Source organism: Chlorocebus sabaeus, chromosome 23 (assembly GCF_047675955.1).
Source record: "Chlorocebus sabaeus isolate Y175 chromosome 23, mChlSab1.0.hap1, whole genome shotgun sequence".
NCBI lineage: Eukaryota > Metazoa > Chordata > Mammalia > Primates > Cercopithecidae > Chlorocebus > Chlorocebus sabaeus.
This window is the reverse complement of record NC_132926.1, coordinates 31,095,104-31,117,821: the sequence shown is the minus strand read 5'-3', so window position 1 is coordinate 31,117,821 and position 22,718 is coordinate 31,095,104. Positions and strand designations below refer to the sequence as shown.

The following is a 22,718-nucleotide window of genomic DNA, read 5'->3' as shown; positions in this document are numbered from 1 at the left end:
CTACAGGTGCACGCTGCCACACCCAGCTAATTTTTAATTTTTGTAGAGACAAGGTGTGGCTGTGTCACCGAGGTTGGTCTCAAACTCCTGGCCTCAAGCAATCCTCCCACCTCGACATCCCAAAGTGCCAGGATCACAGGCACGAGCCACCCAACCTGGTCTTCTTTGCAATACTTAACACACTTTTACTTGATTTGCTTCTGTAATTAGTTGTCTGGCACCTCTTTCCCAGTGAGGGCAGGGTTGAGCTGTTCCTGTGGACTCTATCCCCAAGCATAATGCCTGAGACAGGCTCTGAGGACAAATGCCTGCACGAATGGATAAGTGAAGCTCTGTCTCATGTTGTAGCCCGTCCCTAGCATATCACCATCACTACGCTGAACACTCCGCAGCATCCCACCCCACCAATGCCACAGAGCAGGCCTGCTTGGATCTTTTTTTTTTTTTTGAGAAAGAATTTCACTGTTGTTGCCTAGGCTGGAGTGCGATGGTGCAATCTTGACTCACTGCAACCTCTGCCTCCCAGGTTCAAGCGATTCTCCTGCCTCAGCTACCTGAGTAGCTGGGATTGCAGGTGCCTGCCGCCACACCCAGCTAAGTTTTGTTTTTTTAGTAGAGACGGGGTTTCATCGTGTTGGCCACACTGATCTTGAACTCCTGACCTCAGGTAATCCATCTGCCTAGGCCTCCCCAAGTGCTGGGATTACAGGCGTTGAGTCATCGTGCCTGGCCGCCTGCTTGGATCTTTTATACAGTGTGCTTCCCTGTACAGTTCCCCAGTCCCACGATTTTAATGGAACAAAAAGTTCTGAATAAAAACAAGAAAATGTGCAAAGCTGCAGTTAATGCAACCTTCTCAATTTTCAGATGGGAAACTGCAGTGCAGGGAAGGAACGTGCCTGTGTTTTTGGTCACATAGCTCTTTGGCACTAGACCCCCAGGTCTCCTGACTCCTGCTCCTGGCTTGTTTGCTCCAGTGAACTCTCTGCTAATGTGGAGGGGAGCTGACTGTGCAGGGACCAACAGTCACACTTGCCTCCTCCATTTCAATCTTGGACTTGGCCAGGAGAAGCTTGCGGTCAAAGTCACGCTGCTTCTGCTCCCGCTCGGCCTCCAGGTCAGTCACCTGCTTCTGCAAATCAGCCAGCTTCTGACGCAGCTCAGTGATCTGGATTCAGAGGCAGAGAGAAGGAGTGTATAAGGCAAGGATGTAGAGCACTTCTAGGATGTGGGCAGGGCCTGGCTGCCCCTGGGCCCTCCAACACTGCCCCCACCTTCTCCTCTGGGCCATACTGGGGCTCAGCGTGGCCACTCCCCAAGGTTCAAAGCTGCTAAAGAGGCAGTGAGATGAAGACCAGGCATGCCCTGTGGGCGTGGCCAGGAACCCCACATTACCTTCTGCTCGTACTGCTGCTTCATGGACCGGAAATGCTGGTCCCACTGCTTGTTCACTTCCAGCAGCTGTGGGAAGAGACTGGAGTTAGCAGATGAGCAGAGAAGGAATAAGGAGAGCCAACTCCTGCCCCATGTACACCAGCATCCCAAGGTGCGCTCAGTGTATGTGAATAGTGGCTACAGACACTGTCTCTACCCCTCACCTCTCAAAAACTCAATGTTACTCAAAGTCATTTACCTTTATCCACTGCTGCATTTTACCTTGCCAGGAAAGCAAGATTAACACTAAGACATGGAAACGACATCATTCTGGTGAATAGTTGTGGAACACACACACACCTCTTTGGAGGGCAGTCTGGGGTTATGTACTGAAATTTCACATTTTCATCAACTTTAACCCAATAATTCCACTCTGAATAATTTAACCGATAGAAACACTTACACAAGTGTGCAAAAATATATACACAAGGCTAATCATCTCAGCAATATCTGTATTACAAAAAAATCCAGGGACCGGTCTAAGCACAGAAGATGGGTTAAGTAAATGATAGTATAAACAGACAAGGTGCAGTTGTTAAGAAAATAAGAAAAGAGGCGGCCAGGCGCAGTGGCTCATGCCTATAGTTCCAGCACTCTGGGAGGCCAAGGTGGGCCAATTGCTTGAGTTCAGGAGTTCAAGACCAGCCTGGAGAATATGGTAAAACCCCATCTCTACAAAAAATACAAAAATTAGCCAGGCATGGTGGCACGCATCTACAGTCCCAACTACTTGGGAGGCTGAGATGGGAGGATCACCTAAACTTAGGAGGCAGAGGTTGCAGTGAGCTGAGATCATGCCACTGCACTCCAGCCTGGGCAACCAAAGTGAGACCCTGTCTTAAAAAAAGAAAACAGAAAATAAGGCAGCTACCACACTTCCTCAGTTAGAAGATGACACTAATTATCCACCATACTCTTGATATAACAATGCCTCAGGGAAGAAAAACAAATCTACATCATCAACTAAATAAAACAAAAGGAGTATTGGCCCTGACCCTTAAGATATGTCATAAGGATCCACACCAATTTCAAAAACACTGCATATGATAAAAAATTACTAAGAATTGAAGGAATATAGTATATGTTATAGATATGAATAGACACTCTCAAAGGCAGTTAATTTTTTTTTGGAGGCAGGTCCAGGCTGGAGTGCAGTGGTATGATCATGGCTCACTGCAGCCTCCTGAGCTCAAGTGATCCTCCCACCTCAGCCCCCCGAGTAGCCGAGACTACAGGTGTGTACTACCACATCCAGCTAATTTATTTTTTTGTAGAGACAGGGTCTTGGTACGTTGCCCAGGCTGGTCTCAGACTTCTGGATGCAAGTAATCTTCCTGCATCAGCCTCCCAAAGTGCTGGGATTACAGGTGTGAGCCACCAGGCCTGACCCAGTTAATTTTATAAAAAAGAAAAGAAAAAATAATCTGTAAAGCAGTGTGTGTATGTACATATACATATACACACACGTATATGTGTAATTTTATTCTACTTTGAAAAAAACTGAGGGATATGCAACAAACTGTAATCAGTTGTGGTCTTCTCTAGGAGGTGGTGTTCTTGATCTTTTTGTAATGAGCATTGTATCACTTTTGAAATCAGAAAAAAAACACTTATCACAACACAAAAAGAAATCTAAAACTAACATGCACATCAAGAAGCTTTCAAATGTGCGGGAGGACGAGGACAGGCAGGCTCGGGGTTCTAGAGAAGCACCTAGGCAGTGTGGAAAGGGGCTAGATGGAACAGATAGAACAAGTGTCTACCAAAAAGGAGCTGTACTTCGACCTCAGGTCTGGAAAGACTGGACTAGACTAGGGGTGTGAGGAGGAGGAGGAGGAGGAACACGTGAGATCCATGGGAAAAGGCGGAATGGACTACAGCACAGGGACTCTGAGGCGTGGCTTCTCTCTTGGCAGCAGAGGGAAACTAAGAGCCTCTTATGAACCAGCTCCTGCACCTTAGTGGTACTGGGGGACATTTAAACTACCTAAAGACCTGGCCATCACCTTAATGGAGTTTAGGAATCCACTCAGTATTCTGTGGCAGGCTTCAGCTGCTGTCTGGTCCTTTTCACTCTTGCCTATGAAAATCCTTGAAATGGGAGTCTCAAAATATCTGCAAAGTAGCTACACCAATAGAGGTAGGTAGCCTTTTTTTTTTTTTTTTTTGAGACAGTGTCTTGTTCTGTTGCCCAGGCTGGCATGCCGTGGCGTGGTCTCGGCTCATTGCAACCTCGGTCTCCCGGGTTCAAGTAATTCTTCCTGCCTCAGCCTGGGTAGCTGGGATTAATAGGCATGTGTCACCACGCCCACTAATTTTTTGTATTTTTAGTAGGGACGGGGTTTTGCCATGTTGGCCAGGCTGGTTCCGAACCCCTGACCTCAGGTGATCTGCCTGCCTCAGCCTCCCAAAGTGCTGGAATTGCAGGCATGAGCCACTACACCCAGTCGAGGTAGCTTTTAACGTTAAAAATTTTGACAGTAAATTTATGGAGCCTCCAGACTAGTGGGAAGAGGCCTTAATTCCCTCCTTCCATGATGGGCCCTCCCTAAACCACCTCTCGAGGGTCCCTCCACTCCTCATCAGTGATGCTAAAACTTGCCTAACTTATCACAACCTCTTTCCACCATCCAAGGTCTACCATGGGAGCCTGCCTAAACTCTACCCCCAACAATGTTAGGCCATGCCCCACATGCCGCCTCCTCAGAGTGACCGCTGTAGGCAAACGGACTGATCGAGAGAGGGCAGTCCAGGGCAAGGAGGCAGACCTCATCCACGGGCAGGTGGGTCAGTGGTCACCATGCCAACTCCTCATGGTGACCTGGGACCTGCCAGAGCCAGGAGGCCAGGGCAAGCCTTTGTGCTGCTGGTCCTGGGAGGGAAGAGGGATCCTCCCATTACGGCCACCCCGGCCACCTACCTCACTGCGCTGCTGCTCCAGCATCTTCACCTTCTTCTCAGCTGCGCCCAAGGCCGCCACCTCTGGGACCTTACCTGCCGTCACACTAGCCTGGGGAGAAGCACAGAGAGGCCTTCACCAAAATCTCAATACAAATTATCTCACCCACTCAGTGCTCCTCTAAGGCCCCTCACCCCTGTGGCCCCAGTCCTCTGTCTCCTATCTCCCTACTCCTCCCACCCACCAGGACAGCACTAACCATCCCAGTCATGACTACGTCCCCTTCTAGAAGTCTACAAGGTGATGATTGCCCCTCCCCAACTCAGGGTGGCTGCCAGGCCCTCTCCCCTTCCCTTCTCCCCTCCCCACGGCCACTCTCCCTGCTTAGGTACAACCTCTAAGGTACTACCAGCCACTCTCCTCATCCCCTACACACATCGGCCAAAAAACTCTGTGGCCTGGAAGGTAAGACATTTGAGATATAGACACAGACAGATAAAGCTATATTCATTCTATAAAACATATATGTTTTATAAAACTTCCATAAAAGTTAAAGTTACATAAAATATTTATTTAAAAACATTTCTAGAAAGATGCTGAAATAAAGATCTGTGTAGTACACATAGATGTTTCCCAGCTCTGTCCTCTGTAAGGGGCTAAAGCAGAGACATCCAGCAGCACTGAGTACACCTAGTGCTCAGTTGGTTTCTAAATACCATTTTCTTTTTATTAAAAAGAAACAGGGCTGCTTTGAGGGGCTGGAGCAGATAAAATATAAGGTGGAGCAGATAAAACATAAGGTGGAGCAGATAAAATATAAGGTGAGTTTGGTGCATCTTATAGTGCCAGAAAGTAAGGAAGTGCTCACATGAATAATACTAATAACAATAATAATAAAAGGGCATGTCAAAAGGGCACAGGAGACAACCTGAAAAAAAACTTCTATGGCCAAAACGGGAACACTTTGAACAGCAAAATACATCACAATAGTATTGGATTATAAGTCACAGTATGAAATAAATATTCTTGAGTTCATACTGATAGAACAAAAAGCTGAATACATAAATAAATGGGGAGAAGGGACAGCTCTTCCTTACAAAAGAATTCCGATTAATAAGTGTAGGAAGAATGAATAAAATTACAAAATCACCATTCCATTACTACAGGAATAACTGCTGCAGGTGGAGATCCACCAATGGGCACTAAAATCAGTGAGTGAAAGTTTAAGGAAAAATAGAGTACTTGCATAGTCTCAAAAGTTGCTTCTCAAAAATAAACATTAATTAATTACAAAGGGAAAATTGGTCACTTGTTTGCAGAGAAACTTGAAAGGCAGCACTTGAGCAAGTGATGAAGGTTAACAGGAGTAAAACATTGACGTCATGTACCCCTGGTCTGCTGGATTGAGAAATGTTCTGCACATTCTGATGTAAATAGAACGCGACCTCCATGAGATTCTTGCCAAAACACATAACCTCAATCTCATCATGAGATCCAATCACTTGTGAGGCATCAATCTTGACAGCGAATAAGCCCAAACTGAAGAACATTCTACAGAGTAACTTGCCAGTACAACTCAAAAGTGTCAAGGTCATGAAAAGCAAGGAACAACTAGGAACTGTCACAGACTAGAGGAAACGAGAGAGATGAGATAACTGAATGCAATGTGAGATCCCAGACTCCAAGCCGGCACGCGACAGGACGTGAGTGCAAATCTGGTGAAATCTGAATAAAGTCTGTAGTTTACTAAGTAGTACATGCCGTTAATTCCTAGTTTTGATCATTCAACCAGGGTTCTATAAGATGTTGCCATTAGGAGAAGTAGAGGAAGGGGATAGGGGAACTCTCTGGACTATTTTTGCAACTCTTCTGTAAGTCTAGTTATATCAAAATAAAAAGGTTTAAAGGTTAAAAAAAATAGCAAGTGCTGGAGTGAAACAGCAGACAAGGCCAGTAGTCCAAAGGGTGTGTGTCGACTCTATCTCCAAGTCCCTCTGTGATGGACACCAAGACCCTTGTCTTCTCTGGGCTTCAATACAATGAGAAGCTCAAATAGAAGTTTCTGACATTGTCCTGAACTTCTGACATTGTCCGCCATCATCCTGGAGTCAGACTCTCTCTATTCTCAGCGTTCTCTTTCCCTCCACACTGCACCCCCTAGAGGCTTCGGGGAGGGCTGGGGGCAGAGCTTGCCCCCTACAGGCTCAGGCCTGTAAGCACACCATAGCACCAAGGAACAAGGTGAGGGGGAGCCCTCCACGGAAGGTCACCCCCTTTGAGAAAGGGGACAGACAGGCCTGCCCACTTGAAATCTGCGGCATCTTGGATGGGAGCTATGCTTGGCAAAAAGGTCAACAAGTTACTGGGGAAGGAGGAAGCGGGTGGACTCCAGGTTCTAGGGTGGAGCACCCTGAACCTCCACGAGGGAGAGAGGAGTCCACGTGGAGTCAGCAGAGCTGGCTGCTGGCACCAAATCTCCCCTAAAGAGCAACAGCTAATGTTCACTGTTTATGACACTAAACCTACTTTACAAGCATTGCATCACTGAATCCTCACAACCATCCCTTGAGGCGGGTGTTACTATCTTCATTTTACAGAGGAAACTGAGGCCTAGGAGTCTTATATGACCTATGCAAGGCTGCAGTGCTGGTAAAAGGTGGAGCTAGTATTCTACCTGCATGCAATTCCAAGGCACACTTGTTGCTCCTCTGTAACACACGCCTCTTATGGGACAGGAGACCCTGGGGCAGAAGGGCAAGTTGCTCCCACTCTCAGATAGGGCAGGAAGAGCATCTGGCTCGGGGCTTTCAAGGAAGATGAGTGGAGATTAAAGGGCACAGGAAAAGTAGAGACCTGCCCAGGGAATTCCACACCTGAGGCAGCTCAGAGAACCTAGGGCAGAACAACTGAGTCCACAAGTCCCTTCCACGAGATGGCAGACAAGGCAGGATCTGATTTGGGGAATAAAGGGAAGAAAAGAGGATCTCCATGGGCTGGGATTCAGAAGACCAGGGAAGAGCAGACTTTCGCCATTTATCAGCATGTTTCTCTGGCCGTACCCTACATCTGTCTGACAGCAGGTCACACAGAAATCCTGATTATATGATGTTACATGACCTCCCCAAACCTACGGCCATCGCTACAGAATGGAATAATAGTCCCAGCCTTGCCTACTCTATATGTAGAGATGAGGCCCAAGTAAGATAATAGATTTGCAAGTCCTGGATAAACTCTACATTGCCACACAGTAGTAAGAAATTAAGCCATTACGGTAATTACTACTATTGCATAGGTGTAGGGTGGGTTAAAGACATTGAGCCCTACTGTTCATCTATTAAACCCCATTAAAGGGTGAAATTAAAACATGTTGGTAAAGAGTTGGGACTCAGCTCTGCAGCAAGGGGAATGGTAACAACTGGGCAAGGGGCGCAGAGTCTGCTCCTGCTTCGGACCTGGATGTGGCCAGTGCTGGGACTAGAGGAGGATGGGGGAGCGGGCCAGCCCTGCAGCATCACCAGACCACACCAAAACTGGCCAACACCCTCCCCTGTCCACTTTAGAGATTCCAGAGACACAATCCCTGGAGCTTAGCAGAATCCAAGGGAGCTTGCTCAACCGAACAACCTAATTCTGCCAGGAATATCAAAGATGTTAAACTGACTTTTGGGAACCACTCTCTAAGACAGACCTTGACAAACTGGAATGTGTTTAGGGAATGCATCCAGACTGAACAAATGACTCAACACCACCTTCTATGAGCAATGGCTGAAGGAACTGGAGTTATTTAGCCAGGAGAAGAGAAGGTATGAGGCCCACAGAGCCACAGTGACTACCAGCAACCTCTAAGAATGGAGGTCAGGCCAAGTAAAGAAAAAACCATGTAACAGCTACAACCTTCTACCAGTGGCACTGGCTGCAGGAGGAAGTAGGCTCACTGTCACTGGAGGTGGTAAGCAGAGGCTGAGCACCAGCAACCAAGGATGCTACAGAAGGAATTTCTGACCACATACCTGCTGCTGTCCAGCCACCGCCTTCTTGCCTGCCCCTTCCATCTTCGGTGAGCCTGGCTGCCCAGACGCACCCTCTTTGTTGCCATTGCTCATCAATAACTTCTTGAGCTCCAAATTTTCCTCCCTGGGATGGAGGTAAACAGAGAAGTTACAATGCTGGCCCTGAGTTAAGAAACCTACAGGGTTCCTTAATGCTCACTGTCGTATGAGTTGCAGCTGAGCCCCAGGGAGTACTGCAGGATCCTGAAACCTGCCCTCAGGGAAAACCAAAAAGGGCATCTTCAGCCACCTTGCTCTCAATCTGTGGGCTTCCCTGGAGGCCTCTGACTGTCAATGGCAGGGTTTCCCCAGCTGTGGAATTTCTATGCACACAAGACCTTCAGGATAAATTAAATAACCCTGGATCACATTCTAGTGAGAAAGTGACGCCCTTTCCAATTATCTTCACATTTCCTGTGTAGACCATGGAGACAGTGCGAACTTGGTGCTAACAGACCCTGGGCACTTCTCTAGATACTCGCCAGTCTCCCTTGTTAATACAGAAGTGCAGGCTGCAGGCTCAGAGCCTTCAATGTGCAATGATACTTAGCCTGAATTTATTAACATCCTTTCATTTTCCTTGTGTTTAGAGTTATCTTCTATTTATCATAGGTAATGCTGTTTTCCACTTACTCTAAAGTTTTCTTTATAATTTTAAGTAAAAATATGAATCAAATTAAAGTAAAATTCTAAGTAACTAATAAGGCAGGTGATAGAGGATATTGTAAAATTAGTGATTTCAGTCAGGTCTGACTAAAATGTTTCTTTCTTTCTTTTTTTTCGGATAGGGTCTCATTCTGTCTCCCAGGCTGGAGTACAGTGGCCAATCTCAGCTCACCACAGCCTCCACTGCTCCTACTCAAGTAATCCTCCCACCTCAGCCACTCCCCACCACCCCCAACCACACCACCCCCCCCCCACCCTCTTGAGTAGCTAGGACTACAGGCACACCACCATACCTGGCTAATTTTTTTGCTACTTTTTGTTGGGGCTGAGGGAGGGGTGGTGATGCATTTCACCAGGCTGGTCTCAAACTCATGGACTTTTCAAAGCAATCCTCCCACCTTAGCCTCCCAAAGTACTGGGATTACAGGTGTGAGCCACCGTGCCTGGTCACCATTTCTTTATGTTCTATTTGCCAGCTGAGTTTCCACTTGAAAAGCCAGTAAGTAAAGTGACTTTCCCAAAGTCATACAGCAAAGACTTGCATTCTTGCCTTCTAATCCGTGAGTCTTTTCCCCAGCTTCGGTTTTTGAATCCATGGATGGGGTCAGTAGGGCTATAAAAACCCCAAAACTGCATCCTTGGCCATCCAAAAGCAAATAAATTACACACAGATTCAAAATAACCAATGGCTCAGTAGTTACACATTACTTCTGTGGCCATACTTAAGAAGTTTATATTCCTTCTCTTTCTGTTGATTCTAATAAGAAAAAGAGGAGGAGGAAAAAACAGTGGCAAGTCTTGTCTATAACACAGGCCTTTCCTATATGTGCCTGAGCCCAACTGGTACCCAACAGATGACTCATCCCCCAAATTGTCCAGGGCCACAGTGCAGGCAGGAATTGTGGCCACTCAGAGGATGGAGAGCAAGGAGGCCCAACTTCTTGTTGTAAGACTCCAATCAAGTCCCTGCCTCTCCCTGGGCCTCAGTTTCCCCTCTGCACAGTGAGGTGTCTGGCCTGCATGATCTCCAAGGGCTTGTCAAGCTCTGACAGTCAAGATCAGTGTTTCCCAAGGCGTGATCCTGGGCCTACCTCTGTCATAATCACAGAGACTCCTGATGAAATGCAGGCTCCTAGGTCTTGCCTAAGACCTGTCAATTCAGAATCTTGCAAAGGAAGGAAGGGAAGGCATATAAACTTGTAATGCTTTTCCCTGACCCTCAACCCTCAGTTAAGTCTAAGCCCGCTAGTCCAGAGGCGGACCTCTGATGTTCTCAGGAAGACAGAGCAGGTCAGGATGGTGACCAGCAGGAGGCAGCAAAGTCCTGAGTCCTCTGGCACAGCCAGTTCACCGGTAACAGGGGAGAGAGGCAAGTGTTGGAGGAGGGAGGAAGTGCAATCTATGCTGCTCTTCTTCTGAAGCTCTCAAATCATTCTACATACCTCCCAAGGTGGCAAAAGGGTCAGAGAGAAAATACCAAAGGAGCCAAGGAGAAGGATCCAGAGAGACAACCTCCAAACAGGCCTCTGGGCACAGGGCCCCGGAGCCACGGTACTCAACCCAGAAATTAGTGCTGCACACCAACCCCTCCTCCTGCAGCCCCCACTCCTCACCCCTTCTCTGAGGGGCCTGAACTTACCGCAGCCTCTCGGCAGCCTGATCCCGCTGTTCCAGGCCCTTGTCCAACTTGGCCTTCAGAGCCTCGTTCTCCTTCCGAAGCTGCTCACACAGGGTCTGCCGGCAGGGGAACAGGCAGGGTGAGGGGAAGGAGGGGACACGTCCCAGGTGCAGGCGGAACTAGAGGACAGGGACGGGCTGCAGCCACTCCAGTGCCCAGCTCCTTATCCCCTTTGCCTGGCCTCACCCAATCCCTGTCTAAGGAGCTAAGCCACTTGGCCACCCACGTGTTCTCTCCCCTGGGAGCCAACTACAGAGAAGCCTGACCAAGAATCAGCGGTGGGGCCTTCTGCTTCTCCAAGACAGATAGCTCCATCCCTTCTCCTTCGTCCCTGCTCCCACTGCCGAGACCCCTGTTCCCCACCAGCCTCCCCTGGCTGACTTCTACTCTTCCTTTGAAGTCTTAGTTTAAATCCGTCTCCTCAGAGAAGTCCTCCCTGACTCCCCCATCCAGCTACATTAGGCCAACTCTGTTATCCTTGCTCACAGCCCCCTGCTTTTATGCTTCTCAGCACCTGTGACAGATACAGCTAAAGAACTGTTTGTGCCGCTATTTTCTTAATATCTACCCCCCTTACTCCCAATGAATTCCTGAGCTCCTGGAGGGCTGGGACCCCTAACCATTCTCTTGTTCACGGTCAGATCCCCAGCCCCCAGCTCAAAGTCTGTGGAAGGAACAACGTGACTGAACAGCCGAATGGACAAATGAACAGGCGAGTTGTGGGGGGCCTGGAAGACACATCAGTTTGCAGGTGTGAGAGGTACCCAGTGTTGCCAAGGGGAAAGTCAGAAGACGGGGCATTCAGTCAGGACCTCACTATGCCCTCACGCCCTCACAATGTGGCTGTAACACTTGGTTCCCTCCTCTACAAAAGAAAGACAACTGTTTCTGTTTTTTTTTTTTTGAGACAGAGTCTTGCTCTGTTGCCCAGGCTGGACTGCAGTAGCATGATCTCAGCTCACTGCAACCTCCACCTCCCGGGTTCAAGAGATTCTCCTGCCTCAGCCTCCTGAGTAGCTGGGACTACAGGCGTGTGCCACCACGCCTGGCTAATTTTTGTATTTTTAGTAGAGACGGGTTTCACCATGTTGGCCAGGCTGGTATCAAACTCCTGACCTCAAGTGATCCTGCCTCAGTCTCCCAAAGTGCTGGGATTACAGGCGTGAGCCACCACACCCAGCCCAGGGACAACTGTTTCTTCTCTGCCTCCTCTATAGGGCTGCTGAGAGGGACAGATGAGACAGTGAGAGTGGAAGTGTCCATGAACCATCAGCCACTTGCTTATGTGTGGGGACTCATGTTGGAAGCTCTGTGAACTGGGGATGGAAGAGGGGTCACCAGACTCAGGACCTCACAGGCTGCAGGGAAGGAAAGGTGCTGACTAGCAACGCTAACATGCACAGAATTGTTCAACCTTTCCACAAATCCTCACTGAGCACCTGAACTGTGCCAGGTACATGGCTGGGTGCTTCTTCATATACTACCTCACTGGTGCCTCATGACTTCCCCAAAGCTAAGTAACTCATCTCTATGTTAAAGGTGGGGAAACCAGGTAAAAATTATACAGTCTAACAGGTGCACAGCTGCTAAGACTCATCACTGGGAGTAAAACTCCATCTGGCAGACCCTACACTGGTGTCTCTTTCCCCTGTGATGAAAGATCAGAGAAGGGAGAGAGATGGTGCCCAAAGAAGGGGACAGTCTTTGAGCTGGGCCAGCACCAGGGCCATTCACTAAACAGACATCTGCTGCCTTTCATCTCCCAGGCCCGTTGCAGGTAGACGCAATCATGTGACTAGTTCTGGCCAACAAAAAAGGTGCGGAAGGGACAAGCATCACTCTTGGGTTGTCCTATGCACAATTCCCCAGTCTCTTCTTCCTGGTAGCAGGGGCTGATGTGGATGCCTCGTTCTCTAAAGGACACTGGAAGGTGGGGCCCCTTTCTCCCTGGGACTCTGAGGAACTGTGTAGAGCAGAAACAAACCCCTGCCACACGGAATAGGAGCGAAAACTTTTGTTGTGTAATCCAGGGAGATTTCAGAGTTGTTTCATTTCTGACTCACACAGGAGACTCTTGTGTCCTTGTGGAGGACACAGCCTTAAACTGGAGGTGGTTGGACAATGAGGGAGATGAGGCTCAGAAAACAGAAAACTGGCTGGGCCTGGTGGCTCACACCAGTAATCCCAGCACTTTGGGAGGCTGAGGCAGGAGGATCACTTGAGTCCAGGAGTTCAATACCAGCCTGGGCAACATGGCAAAACCCTGTCTCTACTAAAAATACCAAAAAATTGGCCAGGCATAATGGCGTATGCATGTAGTATCAGCTATTCAGGGAACTGAGGTGGGAGGACTGAGCCCAGGAGATCAAGGCTGCAGTGAGCTGTGGTCGCACCACTGCACTCTAGCCTGGGTGGCAGAGCAAGACCCTGTCCCCCACCACCCCTCAAAGAAAAAAGAAATTGAAAAATTATTGTTGAGTCCATTCAATGCCTAGCAGAGAGCCTTATGCTATACCTGACCTTGAACACGTTTAGTGAACCAAGAAACAAATCAGTGAATGAATGAGGAGGAACTGGATTAATATACCTCCACCCAGGCAGTAAAAATACCCGAGATGCCATGTCTCTGGGTGAGGCCTCCAGGGAACAGAATGGCCTGCTCCTGGTCCCTAAGGGAAGGCCAGGACAAGGCCTCACTTACTGTTCTACCCTTGCAGTCTTGTGAGGGCTGTTTCCTTGGAGTCTCTGGGTCAATGCCCTGGGTGCAAACCGGCCAATGCATAGAATCATCAGAGGTCATAAAGATCATCACCTTCCATCCAAGGCGCTACAAGAGCTAACCTCTGAGTTCATTTGATCATTTATTCTTTTGTTCATTCATTCATTCACCAAATGTGTATGAAGTAGCAGGAACTGGGATGCAACAGTGAATATAATAGACATGGTGCCTGCCCCCCTCGAGCTTACCTTCTAGCAGAGAGTATAAGAAAAAAAAAGAGTATAAGAAAAAATTTATTAAATAAAATTATTATAAACTATGATAAGAGCTAAGAAGGAAATAAATAGGGAGGGGCCTGAAATAAAGAATAACAGAGGTTGGCAGGACCCCTTTTAGGGGACCTGGGATCTATCCCCATGTCAAAGCTGAAAAGTGGATGCACAAAGTGCTCTCACCCCAGACACCTTCCCACCCTGCCCACAGCCCAGGCACTGTGCCAGGCTCACCTTGCCAGGGTTTGGCCTGGATACCTTGAAGCCTCACTGACATCTTAAAGGGGTTCCTTTCTCTCAGCCTGGCCCTCCAGGCCTCTGCCTCTCGTTCAGCCTCACCTCCCAAAACACCCCTCCCCTCCAGGTAGGATAAGCGTCCTGCGTGCTCCTCTGCCCCCACACTTCTCCTCACACTGCGTCTCCAACCTGGTTGCCCTTCCTGCTTTTGGCAACCCAAGGTCACACAAGGGGGACTCCCCCTTCTGCCATCAGCGGGGCACTTGAGTGCCTGCTGACAGGAATGAGACCATAGACCAGGGGTAGACCATAGACCATAGACCAGAGGGCCTGCAGGGAGTAAGGAGGCTTCAAGTCACGGCTCTGTCACTAAGGTGGCGGGCGCTCAGATCACAAGCAGTCCCTCAGAAGTCTCTGTTTTGCCATCTTTAGAATGGTCACCAATTATAACTGAACACTTTCTTGCTGCCAAAGCCTGCAAGGCTAAGACCCTCCGCCCAGTGTGGATGCCCGTCATGAACTCCGAATGGGGACCTCTCTTCCAGCATGGACTAGGTTCTGGACCACACTGGGGGCATCCTGTACATGGCCTCATTTAATGCAGCAATCTAACCATGGAGGCACTCCTAGCTCATGTTACTGATAGGAACATTGGGGGACAGAGAGGATGAGTGACTTGTCCAAGGTCATGCAGCAATAAAGGGTCATACTGGAACCAAGGACCATATAACTCCGAGGTCTGGCCTGGCCTAGCAAGGAAATCTGGCCATTCCCCACAGCCCAGGGAAGCTTTTAAAAGGAAGTCAATAGGGGAGTCAGGTTGGGATGGTGGTCAAGAGTATGGGCTTTGGAATGCAAGAGATCGAGATTCCAATCCCAACTTCACCATTTATCAGCTAGGTGACCTTGGGCAAAAAAAAGGCAGCTTCCCCACCTGTGAAGTGGTGATAATGAGGGTGCCTACCCTGGGGGGAAAGGGGCATAACAAAAGGAGTTGACCTTTATTCCCTCCCTTCCCATCCCTCCACCCTGCACATGAGAAAGAAAGGCAGGACTGCTGGGGGTATCCCCAACCATGACACTCACATTGCCCATCCCATATTTCCCCATTTCCTTCCTCTTCCTCATCCCTCCCCACAACTTCCTTATCCTGTTCATCACCCTGAACAAAAAGCCCAAAGTCTGCCCACAACACAGTCTTCAGAAGTCCCCACAGTACCCGTGGATTCCCAGGAGCGGGAAGGCGGGAAGAGTTCGGGGGGGAAGCACGCCTGCCTGTCTCGGGCCGCCCTCCCCGTGTGCCTCACCTGCAGGATGGAGGTACGCTGCTCATTCTTGTGCACCTTGGATGCCAGTCGGTTGAACTCCAGGGCCATGCGGCCCAGGTGGGTGAAGAGCTGGCCGTGGTCCGGCTCCTCGGCACACACACTCAGCGTGGTCTCCAGGCGCTGCAGGTGCAGCATCAGGTTGCCGTCCTCATGAGGCAGGGGGCCCAGCACCTGGAGAGGGAAAGGGCACATGGCCCACTCTTCACCAAGGCCTGAGTAGGCGCCGCCAGTCCATTCTCCCTCTGCTTCCTCATTTCTCATGACTCAGTTTCCCCCTGTGACCCCAGGTCAGCCCAGGGAAATTCTCCAGTTATGCAGGTTCCCTGTCTGGGGCTGACTCACAGGGCAGGACCCAGGACCCACAGGCCACTGGTGGCTCCACAGCAGCGGGGCCACCATCCTCCCACACACTGGGCCTTGCAGAGTGCCTGACAGTAAGTCACTTGTCTGCCGGACCTCAGCATCCTCATCTACCAAATGTCCGCACAATCCTACGCTCCCTTCAACCTCACAGGGTTCTTAGGACGATGAAGTAACTGACCCCTGGGAGCAGCAAGCCCAGAGAATGGACATCACTGTACAGTCAGCCCTCCATATCCATGGGTTCTGCATCCATGGATTCAACCAACCACAGATCAAAAACATTGTAAAAAAACAAACAGGCCGGGCGTGGTGGCTCACGCCTGTAATCCCACCACTTTGGGAGGCTGAGGTGGGCAGATCACAAGGTCAGGAGATCAAGATGGCCTGAGTGGTGAAACCCTGTCTCTACTAAAAATAAAAAAATTAGCTGGGCATGGTGGCACGTGCCTGTAATCCCAGCTACTCGGGAGGCTGAGGAAGGAGAATTGTTTGAACCAGGGAGTCGGAGGTTGCAGTGAGCAGAGATCGCACCACAGTACTCCAGCCTGGGCAACAGAGTAAGACTCTGTCTCAAAACAAAACAAAACAAAACAAACAAACAACAAAAAAAAAAACTGTATTGAACATGTACAGAATTTTTTTCTTGTCATTATTCCCTAAACAAGATAGTATAACAAAATTTAGCATTTACATTGTATTAGATATCATAAGTAACCTAGAGATGATTTAAAGTATACAGGAGGATGTGCATACGTTATAGGGAACTACTACACCATTTTACATAAGGGACTTGAGCATCCATGGATTTTGGTATCCTCAGGGAGTTCTGGAACCACTCTCCCATGGATACCAAGGGACATCTGCATATACATCCTGCAACCTCCGCCTCCTGGGTTCAAGCGATTCTCCTGCCTCAGCCTCCTGAGAAGCTGAGATCACAGGTGTGCACCACTACTTTTGTATTTTTAGTAGAGATGGGGTTTCACCGCAACGGCCAGGCTGGTCTTGAACTCCTGACCTCAGGTGATCCACCCACCTCAGCCTCGCAAAGTACTGAGATTACAGGCATAAGCCACCATGCCTGGCCTACATGCGTGTCTTCTGGGGAATGGTCCAAGCATTCATCAGCTTCTGAGGACCGAAGACTCAAAACAGTTTAAGAACCACAGCTTCAGATATTTCAGAAAATCCCAACTAGTACAGTATATAAGAAATAAAGCACACCATGGGCAAGATAGTCGATTCTCTCTCTAGTCTATCTGGAATACTCCTACTAAAGACAATTGCCTTTGTTACGCCAATTCCATACCCAAGGACCTACAGTATTACCCTACCGCAGACGGCACTGGGCCCAGCTCCCGATGGGCATCTAAGGCCCTACAGCCGCAGGTCCCATCTGCAGCAGCATCCTGTTGGGCTCCCCACTTTACCCTGCCTGAACCCACACACACCAGGTCCGGTGCCTCTGCAGGCTTCACCCCAAGTGTCCTCTCTGCCTCTGCAAGTTCTGCTCATCCTTCCCACCCTGCCCATGGCTCAGCTCCTCCAGCAGCCTCCCAGAAACAGTTATGTGAATCACAGGACATCAGAGCTACAGGGAGCCTCAGAAATCAGACTGGGAAACCAAGCTACGGGGAGGAGGAACTTGCCCAAAGTCGCCCAGTAAGTCAGAGGCAGAGGTATAATGAGAACTGAGGTTTCCTGACTCGCTATCCAGTGCTCTGCTGCACTGACCTCCCATTTATCTGAACTCTGGAGGAATGGCAATGACTATAACCACAACTTCAGGCATTCCCTGAACACCTGTGTAACGGCGTCAGTGCCACATTCTAACAAGAGAAAATGCTGCTGTTTCAACTCTGCATCCATTCCCCCACTGCCTCTTTCCACAAAGGAGCTGAGGTGGCAGATGCTGCTCTATTTAAGGCTCATGCAATGCTTCCCATGCCAGCGACTTCTCCAGACTACAAGCTTCAGAGCATGGGGGGGGGCTGTGTTGTTGTCTTGGCTCAGTGGCTCAGCAAAGACAGGGCACACCGTAGAGCTAATGAGGAACTTACTAAGTGAGTTAAAGTTATCGGTCCAAAGTCAGAGTGAAACACTTTCTGAGCAGGGGATCCTGCCTCCATGGCCAGCATCTCAGAGCCCTCAGGGACAGAACAGGACAAGGGGACAGAAGGTTCCAGCAGACAGAACATAAAGAGCCTTTCTAATACTCAGAGCTGCCTGAGGCAGTGGTGAACCTCTCAACACTGAAGACATGCTAGTTAGCTAGACAACCACCTGAGGGGGCCTTGCACCGGGCACTGACAGGTACACTGGGCAACCAGTGAACACAAGCACATTTGTCAGCCAAACCTTTGTGAAGGGAGGCAGTAGGGATCAACATATCAGTGAAGGGCTAGAGCACTTGCTTGCATAACAACAATTAAAGAAAAAAACTTGGCCGGGCGTGGTGGCTCAAGCCTGTAATCCCAGCACTTTGGGAGGCCAAGACGGGTGGATCACGAGGTCAGGAGATCAAGACCATCCTGGCTAACATGGTGAAACTCTGTCTCAATTAAAAAAATACAAAAAATTAGCTGGGCGTGGTGGCGGGCGCCTGTAGTCCCAGCTACTCGGGAGGCTGAGCCAGGAGAATGGCATGAACCCGGGAGGCAGAGCTTCCAGTGAGCTGAGATCACGCCACTGCACTCCAGCCTGGGCAACAGAGGGAGACTCCTTCTCAAAAAAAAAAAAAAAAAAAAAAAAAAAAAGAAAGAAAAAACTTAAAAGTGGGAAGGAAGGGAGAAGGGAGAAGGTAGGAATTTAGGACGTTTAAAGAATCTTCCAGACTTTTCACAATGGTTCTTCAATAAGTCTGTCATTTTAAGAGAGAACAGAAGGGATATAGTTAGGATAAAAGCAGCCAGCATTGTAAGCTGTGGAAAGAGGATGCTGGGCAGACGCTCCAGAGCTGTACGAGAAAGAGAGAGAGAGAGAGGGTGTGTGTGTGTGTGCATGCATGCGTGTAAGTGGAAAGTTGAACCTCCTACCTGTGTGCTCCAAGAGTCTGCACAAAGGGTAAATCACCTGTCTTACAGGGCCCCGGGCCTTCCTGACCCTTCTTTCTACCCCAGGGTTGGAAGCCCACAGACCCAAAGGGCTGAGTCATAGTGTAAGGAGGTGCCTGGCCCCTGGCAGAAGGCAACAGGGCTGGCGAAGAGCCCAGGCTTTCACAACGGTCGGGTGCCTGTGTGCCCCAAGTCGGGGAAGTCACTAGCCCAGGAATTTGCATATGTGAGCGAGAAGCACCCTCTGCTCCTGCCCCTTGTGCATCCCCAAGTGACTCCAGGGTACCCAAGAGATCTGAACAGGTTCTGTGCCTATCACATGGTAGCAAGTGACAAGACAGAAAGGGGGCAGCAGGTCAAGGCCGGGGGCCTGCCCATCCACTCACCGTTTCATTGGCATGGCTGCTGCTCTCTGGTGGAGAACTCTGCTCCTCAGGAGTGACCACTTCAAATTCAGAGGAGGTGCCCTGTGCAGAAAGGAAGTCAGGTGCTGCCCGAGAGAAAAACAGCTCAGCCCTCCTCTGCGGCCCTGCGGCTGAGAGCAGCAAAGGGGACAGAATCTCTTCCCACTTTGAGTTCACAGGGACCGTTACATATCATCTCACATGAGATCACAAAGCAGGATTCTCGACAAGCCTGTCATAGCCCTCTACGTAATGTGAGGTCATATTCCCTCGACGGCCAATCCTCTTCTGTAGAAGGGAGATGTGGGACTAGCTGACCTTGAGCCAGCAGCACTGTAGGATTGCATTTTTTAAGGCCGTGTACTTTTTAAATGCTTTCATGAGCTCTATTATTTCTCAGAGTGACCCATGGAGTGGCTCAGAAGGTTATATCCTCTTTGGAAAGATGAGGATACAGTTGGTTAATGCAAAAGCAGGGACCGAACCCAAGACTGCAGATCCAGCATTCCTGCCACGGCCCCAGAGTTGTCTCTTAGGCCCAGATGTCTCTGATCGGTTTCCCAGAACACAGATGGCAGCTGTTACTGCCACCACCAAGCACGGTCCTGTGCTAGCCTTCCCAACCCCGTCCTGGAGATCCCAGAGGAGTGAACTAATCTGAGAAAAGTCCCAGAGATGATTCAACAAATTTGGAGACTCTTTCAGGATTCAACCAAATCCAGGGTGGCCAAGGAATCCCAGATTTTTTCACATCTTTCCGTCATTCCAAGTAGAATTACTGGTCATTCAACCAACCAAGATGCCAATGGCCCACCTGAACCAGCCATTAGCTCTGGGATCCGGGATTTCCATATCCCCCTTAAAACTGGTCTGCAGCCTCCCTTCATCCCAGAAAGGGGCAGGATAGATGAGAGGAGTCAGTGCTCAGCTTCCAGCTGACCCTCATGGCCACCAAGAACTCACCTCTGGCTCTTGGCCCTGCCCTAGAAAGTCTCTCTCCTCCATCTACATTTTCCCATTACCCATGCAACCTCAAAACAGGTCCTTCTTTCCCTGCACCTGATCTGTAGGATAAGGATGCTGAACTATACAATCCCTTGTAGGATACCAAGCAAAACTTCTCCAGCCAGATCTGTAGATGGTTTCTTTCTTTCTTTCTTTTTTTATCAGAGGGTCTTACTCTGTCACCGAGGCTGGAGTGGTGGCATCAACATGGCTCACTGCAGCTTTGACTTCCTGGGCTCAAGTGACCCTTCTGCCTCAGTCAGCCTCCCAAGTAGCTGGAACCACAGGCACATACCACCACACTCGACTACTTTTTTTTCTTAGAGAGATGGAGTCTCTCTATCCTGCCCAGGTTGGTCTCAAACTCCTGGGTTCAAGCAATCCTCCTGCCTCAGCCTCCCCAAATCCTGGGATTATAGGCATAAGCCACTGTGCCCAGCCTGTAGAAGATAGTTTCTGAGCCCTCTTTGAGAATGTGAGCTCCATGTCACATCTGTCTGTTTTCCTAGCACTGTGCACACTCAGTGATACTTAACAGTATACAACTTAGTGAGAAGAATTCCTTGTACATATCAGGGTCTTCCTGGTAAGTTTTAACTATGACCTTCATTTCAAAATGGGGAGGCTGAGGCCCCAGAGGGCTTGCGATGGACTTGCCCAATATCACCCAGTGAGTCAGAACAGTTTCTTGACCTCGACCCTCTTTCTTTATGTTCTTGTATCTGTCAGTAGGACCTTGAGGTCCATCCAGACAACCTCCACCCATGACTCCAAATAAAACTTACACTGGATGGAGGCTTCTGGACTGGTGCTGGCTTGTCACTGGGGCATGCAGGGGCTGTGGGAGGTGCTGTGACATTTGAGTCCTTTCCTGGAAAATGAAGAGAGCACAGATGAACTGATTGGGAAGGGGAAAAGCCCAGGTACCACCCTCACAAGGACAGCCCTTGACAAAAGAGTTCTCAGACAGGATTCCCCACTTGAGTCTGGGAAAATGGGAGGTGGTCTCATCAGGGCCAGGTAGTCTGGGAAAATGGCCTGCAATGGAGTGACAGAGCAGAGCCTCAGCAGAGAGACCATGCTCCCTGGGCTTACTGGGAAAATCCCAAGTTGGCTGCTGCTCCTTGCTGCCCCAGACAGGCCTCAATGATAAAGACAATGATTTACAATTTAAAAAGTCTTTATGCATCTATTATCCCAGCCATTCTCATAAAAGCCCCATGTGCCCATTTTCAAGGTCAGGACACTGAGGCTTGGGAAGGTCATCAACTTGCCCACAGCCAGATGGCCAGTAACTGCAAACTCAGGACTGAGCCTTGGCCCTCCCTCCCTGACTTCCTGCGGTTCTTGCTTCAGGGAGCTCCTTGAAGGTAGCTTCACTTCTCACTCTGGGAGTGGACCTGGCACCAATCAGGAACTCAGGAACACTGCCGAATAGACAAGCAGAGGCTGGAAATGCCCACTGACTGAAGCACAGTGGACTCTGAGACCATCAGTTTCCTCCATTTGTCTATTCAGCAAATGCAACCACCAGCCAATAGAAGGCTGTCACATTGGCCTGGGCCAGACACCATGCAGTAGAGCTGCAGCAAGAGGCATCTGAGTCCAGCTGGGGTGGGGATCATTTCCATCCTGGTCCCAGACCTTGCCCTGGACTTGGAGACATGCCAGAGTAATGCACACTCTGTATGCATGGTAATGCCTCTACCATACGTGGGACTTCAAACCTGAGTCACAGTCACCCTTTCCTTTAACAGGCAGCACACGTAACCTTACATCTGAAATACGCTGCAGCAGGCTAACAGGCAAGTCCAGCTTCTTCCCTGGGTCTCAGCTTCCCTAATTGTAAAATGGCAGCGCAGGGCACGGCCAGGGAGCTTTCAACTCATATGCCAGCTCCAAGTGACAGGGAGTAACTGCTTAGAGCGCTATGCCTGGCACATAGTAGCTGCTCATTAAATATTTGTTCACTAAATATGTTGATAAAGCCCCCAGGCCACAGGTCTGCAATGCAGTCAACTGTTGTGATCTATTACTCATGTCTGCTGGGGCCTCAGGAGTGCTGAGTCACTGGCTATTTTTAACAAGATTGTTTTGAAGTCCCTTCCAAATCTGACCTTTTGGGGGTATGTGGCAGCCAAACACGAATGGAAGGGTAGCCTGTGACCTAAGGATAAACCAGGGGATGTGGGTTTTGGCATAAGAAGGGAGTTCACTGTGAAGGATTTGGGCAGTTTAGTTTCAGGGAGAGTCAGAGGTACCCAGACTCCTCTTATACCTGTGAGCTCAGCCAGGGGGTCGAAGGAGCCCAAGGAGGGAGAAGGTGGTGGGAGCAGCTCATTGTCCTTCACTAGCTCCTCTGCCTTCTGCCGGAGCCTGGTCGCTTCCATCTGGGACTCTTCCAAAAGCTCCCCTAGAGGTATTGGGGAAGAGGAAGCAAAAGCATTTACTCAGTTCACTGTGCTGCTTCTCCCTGTCCCAGGCCCCTAACCCTCCCACCATTGCTCTGTGGGCCAAATGGGACAAACTCCAAGCTGGCCCACCACAAGAAACAGGCTAGAGCAAGGAAGAGGGCCCAGCAATCGGGGGACCCAGGAGCGGAAGGAATCTA

General features: G+C 49.5%; 1 protein-coding gene across 7 annotated transcripts in view; it reads right to left on the bottom strand.

Moving 5' to 3' along the window:
- TNIP1 (TNFAIP3 interacting protein 1) overlaps positions 1-22,718 on the bottom strand; it is a 57,275-nt gene that overhangs the window by 11,322 nt on the left and 23,235 nt on the right. For all 7 annotated transcript variants that reach the window (XM_008015032.3, XM_008015035.3, XM_008015038.3 and 4 more), the window contains 9 exons: positions 22,386-22,520; positions 20,893-20,978; positions 19,085-19,165; positions 15,262-15,453; positions 10,688-10,782; positions 8,344-8,467; positions 4,355-4,444; positions 1,396-1,461; positions 1,037-1,168 (listed from right to left, as the gene is read on the bottom strand). In XM_008015032.3, the coding sequence (XP_008013223.3) occupies positions 1,037-1,168; positions 1,396-1,461; positions 4,355-4,444; positions 8,344-8,467; positions 10,688-10,782; positions 15,262-15,453; positions 19,085-19,165; positions 20,893-20,978; positions 22,386-22,520 (1,001 nt within the window). The remainder of the gene's footprint in view (positions 1-1,036; positions 1,169-1,395; positions 1,462-4,354; positions 4,445-8,343; positions 8,468-10,687; positions 10,783-15,261; positions 15,454-19,084; positions 19,166-20,892; positions 20,979-22,385; positions 22,521-22,718) is intronic.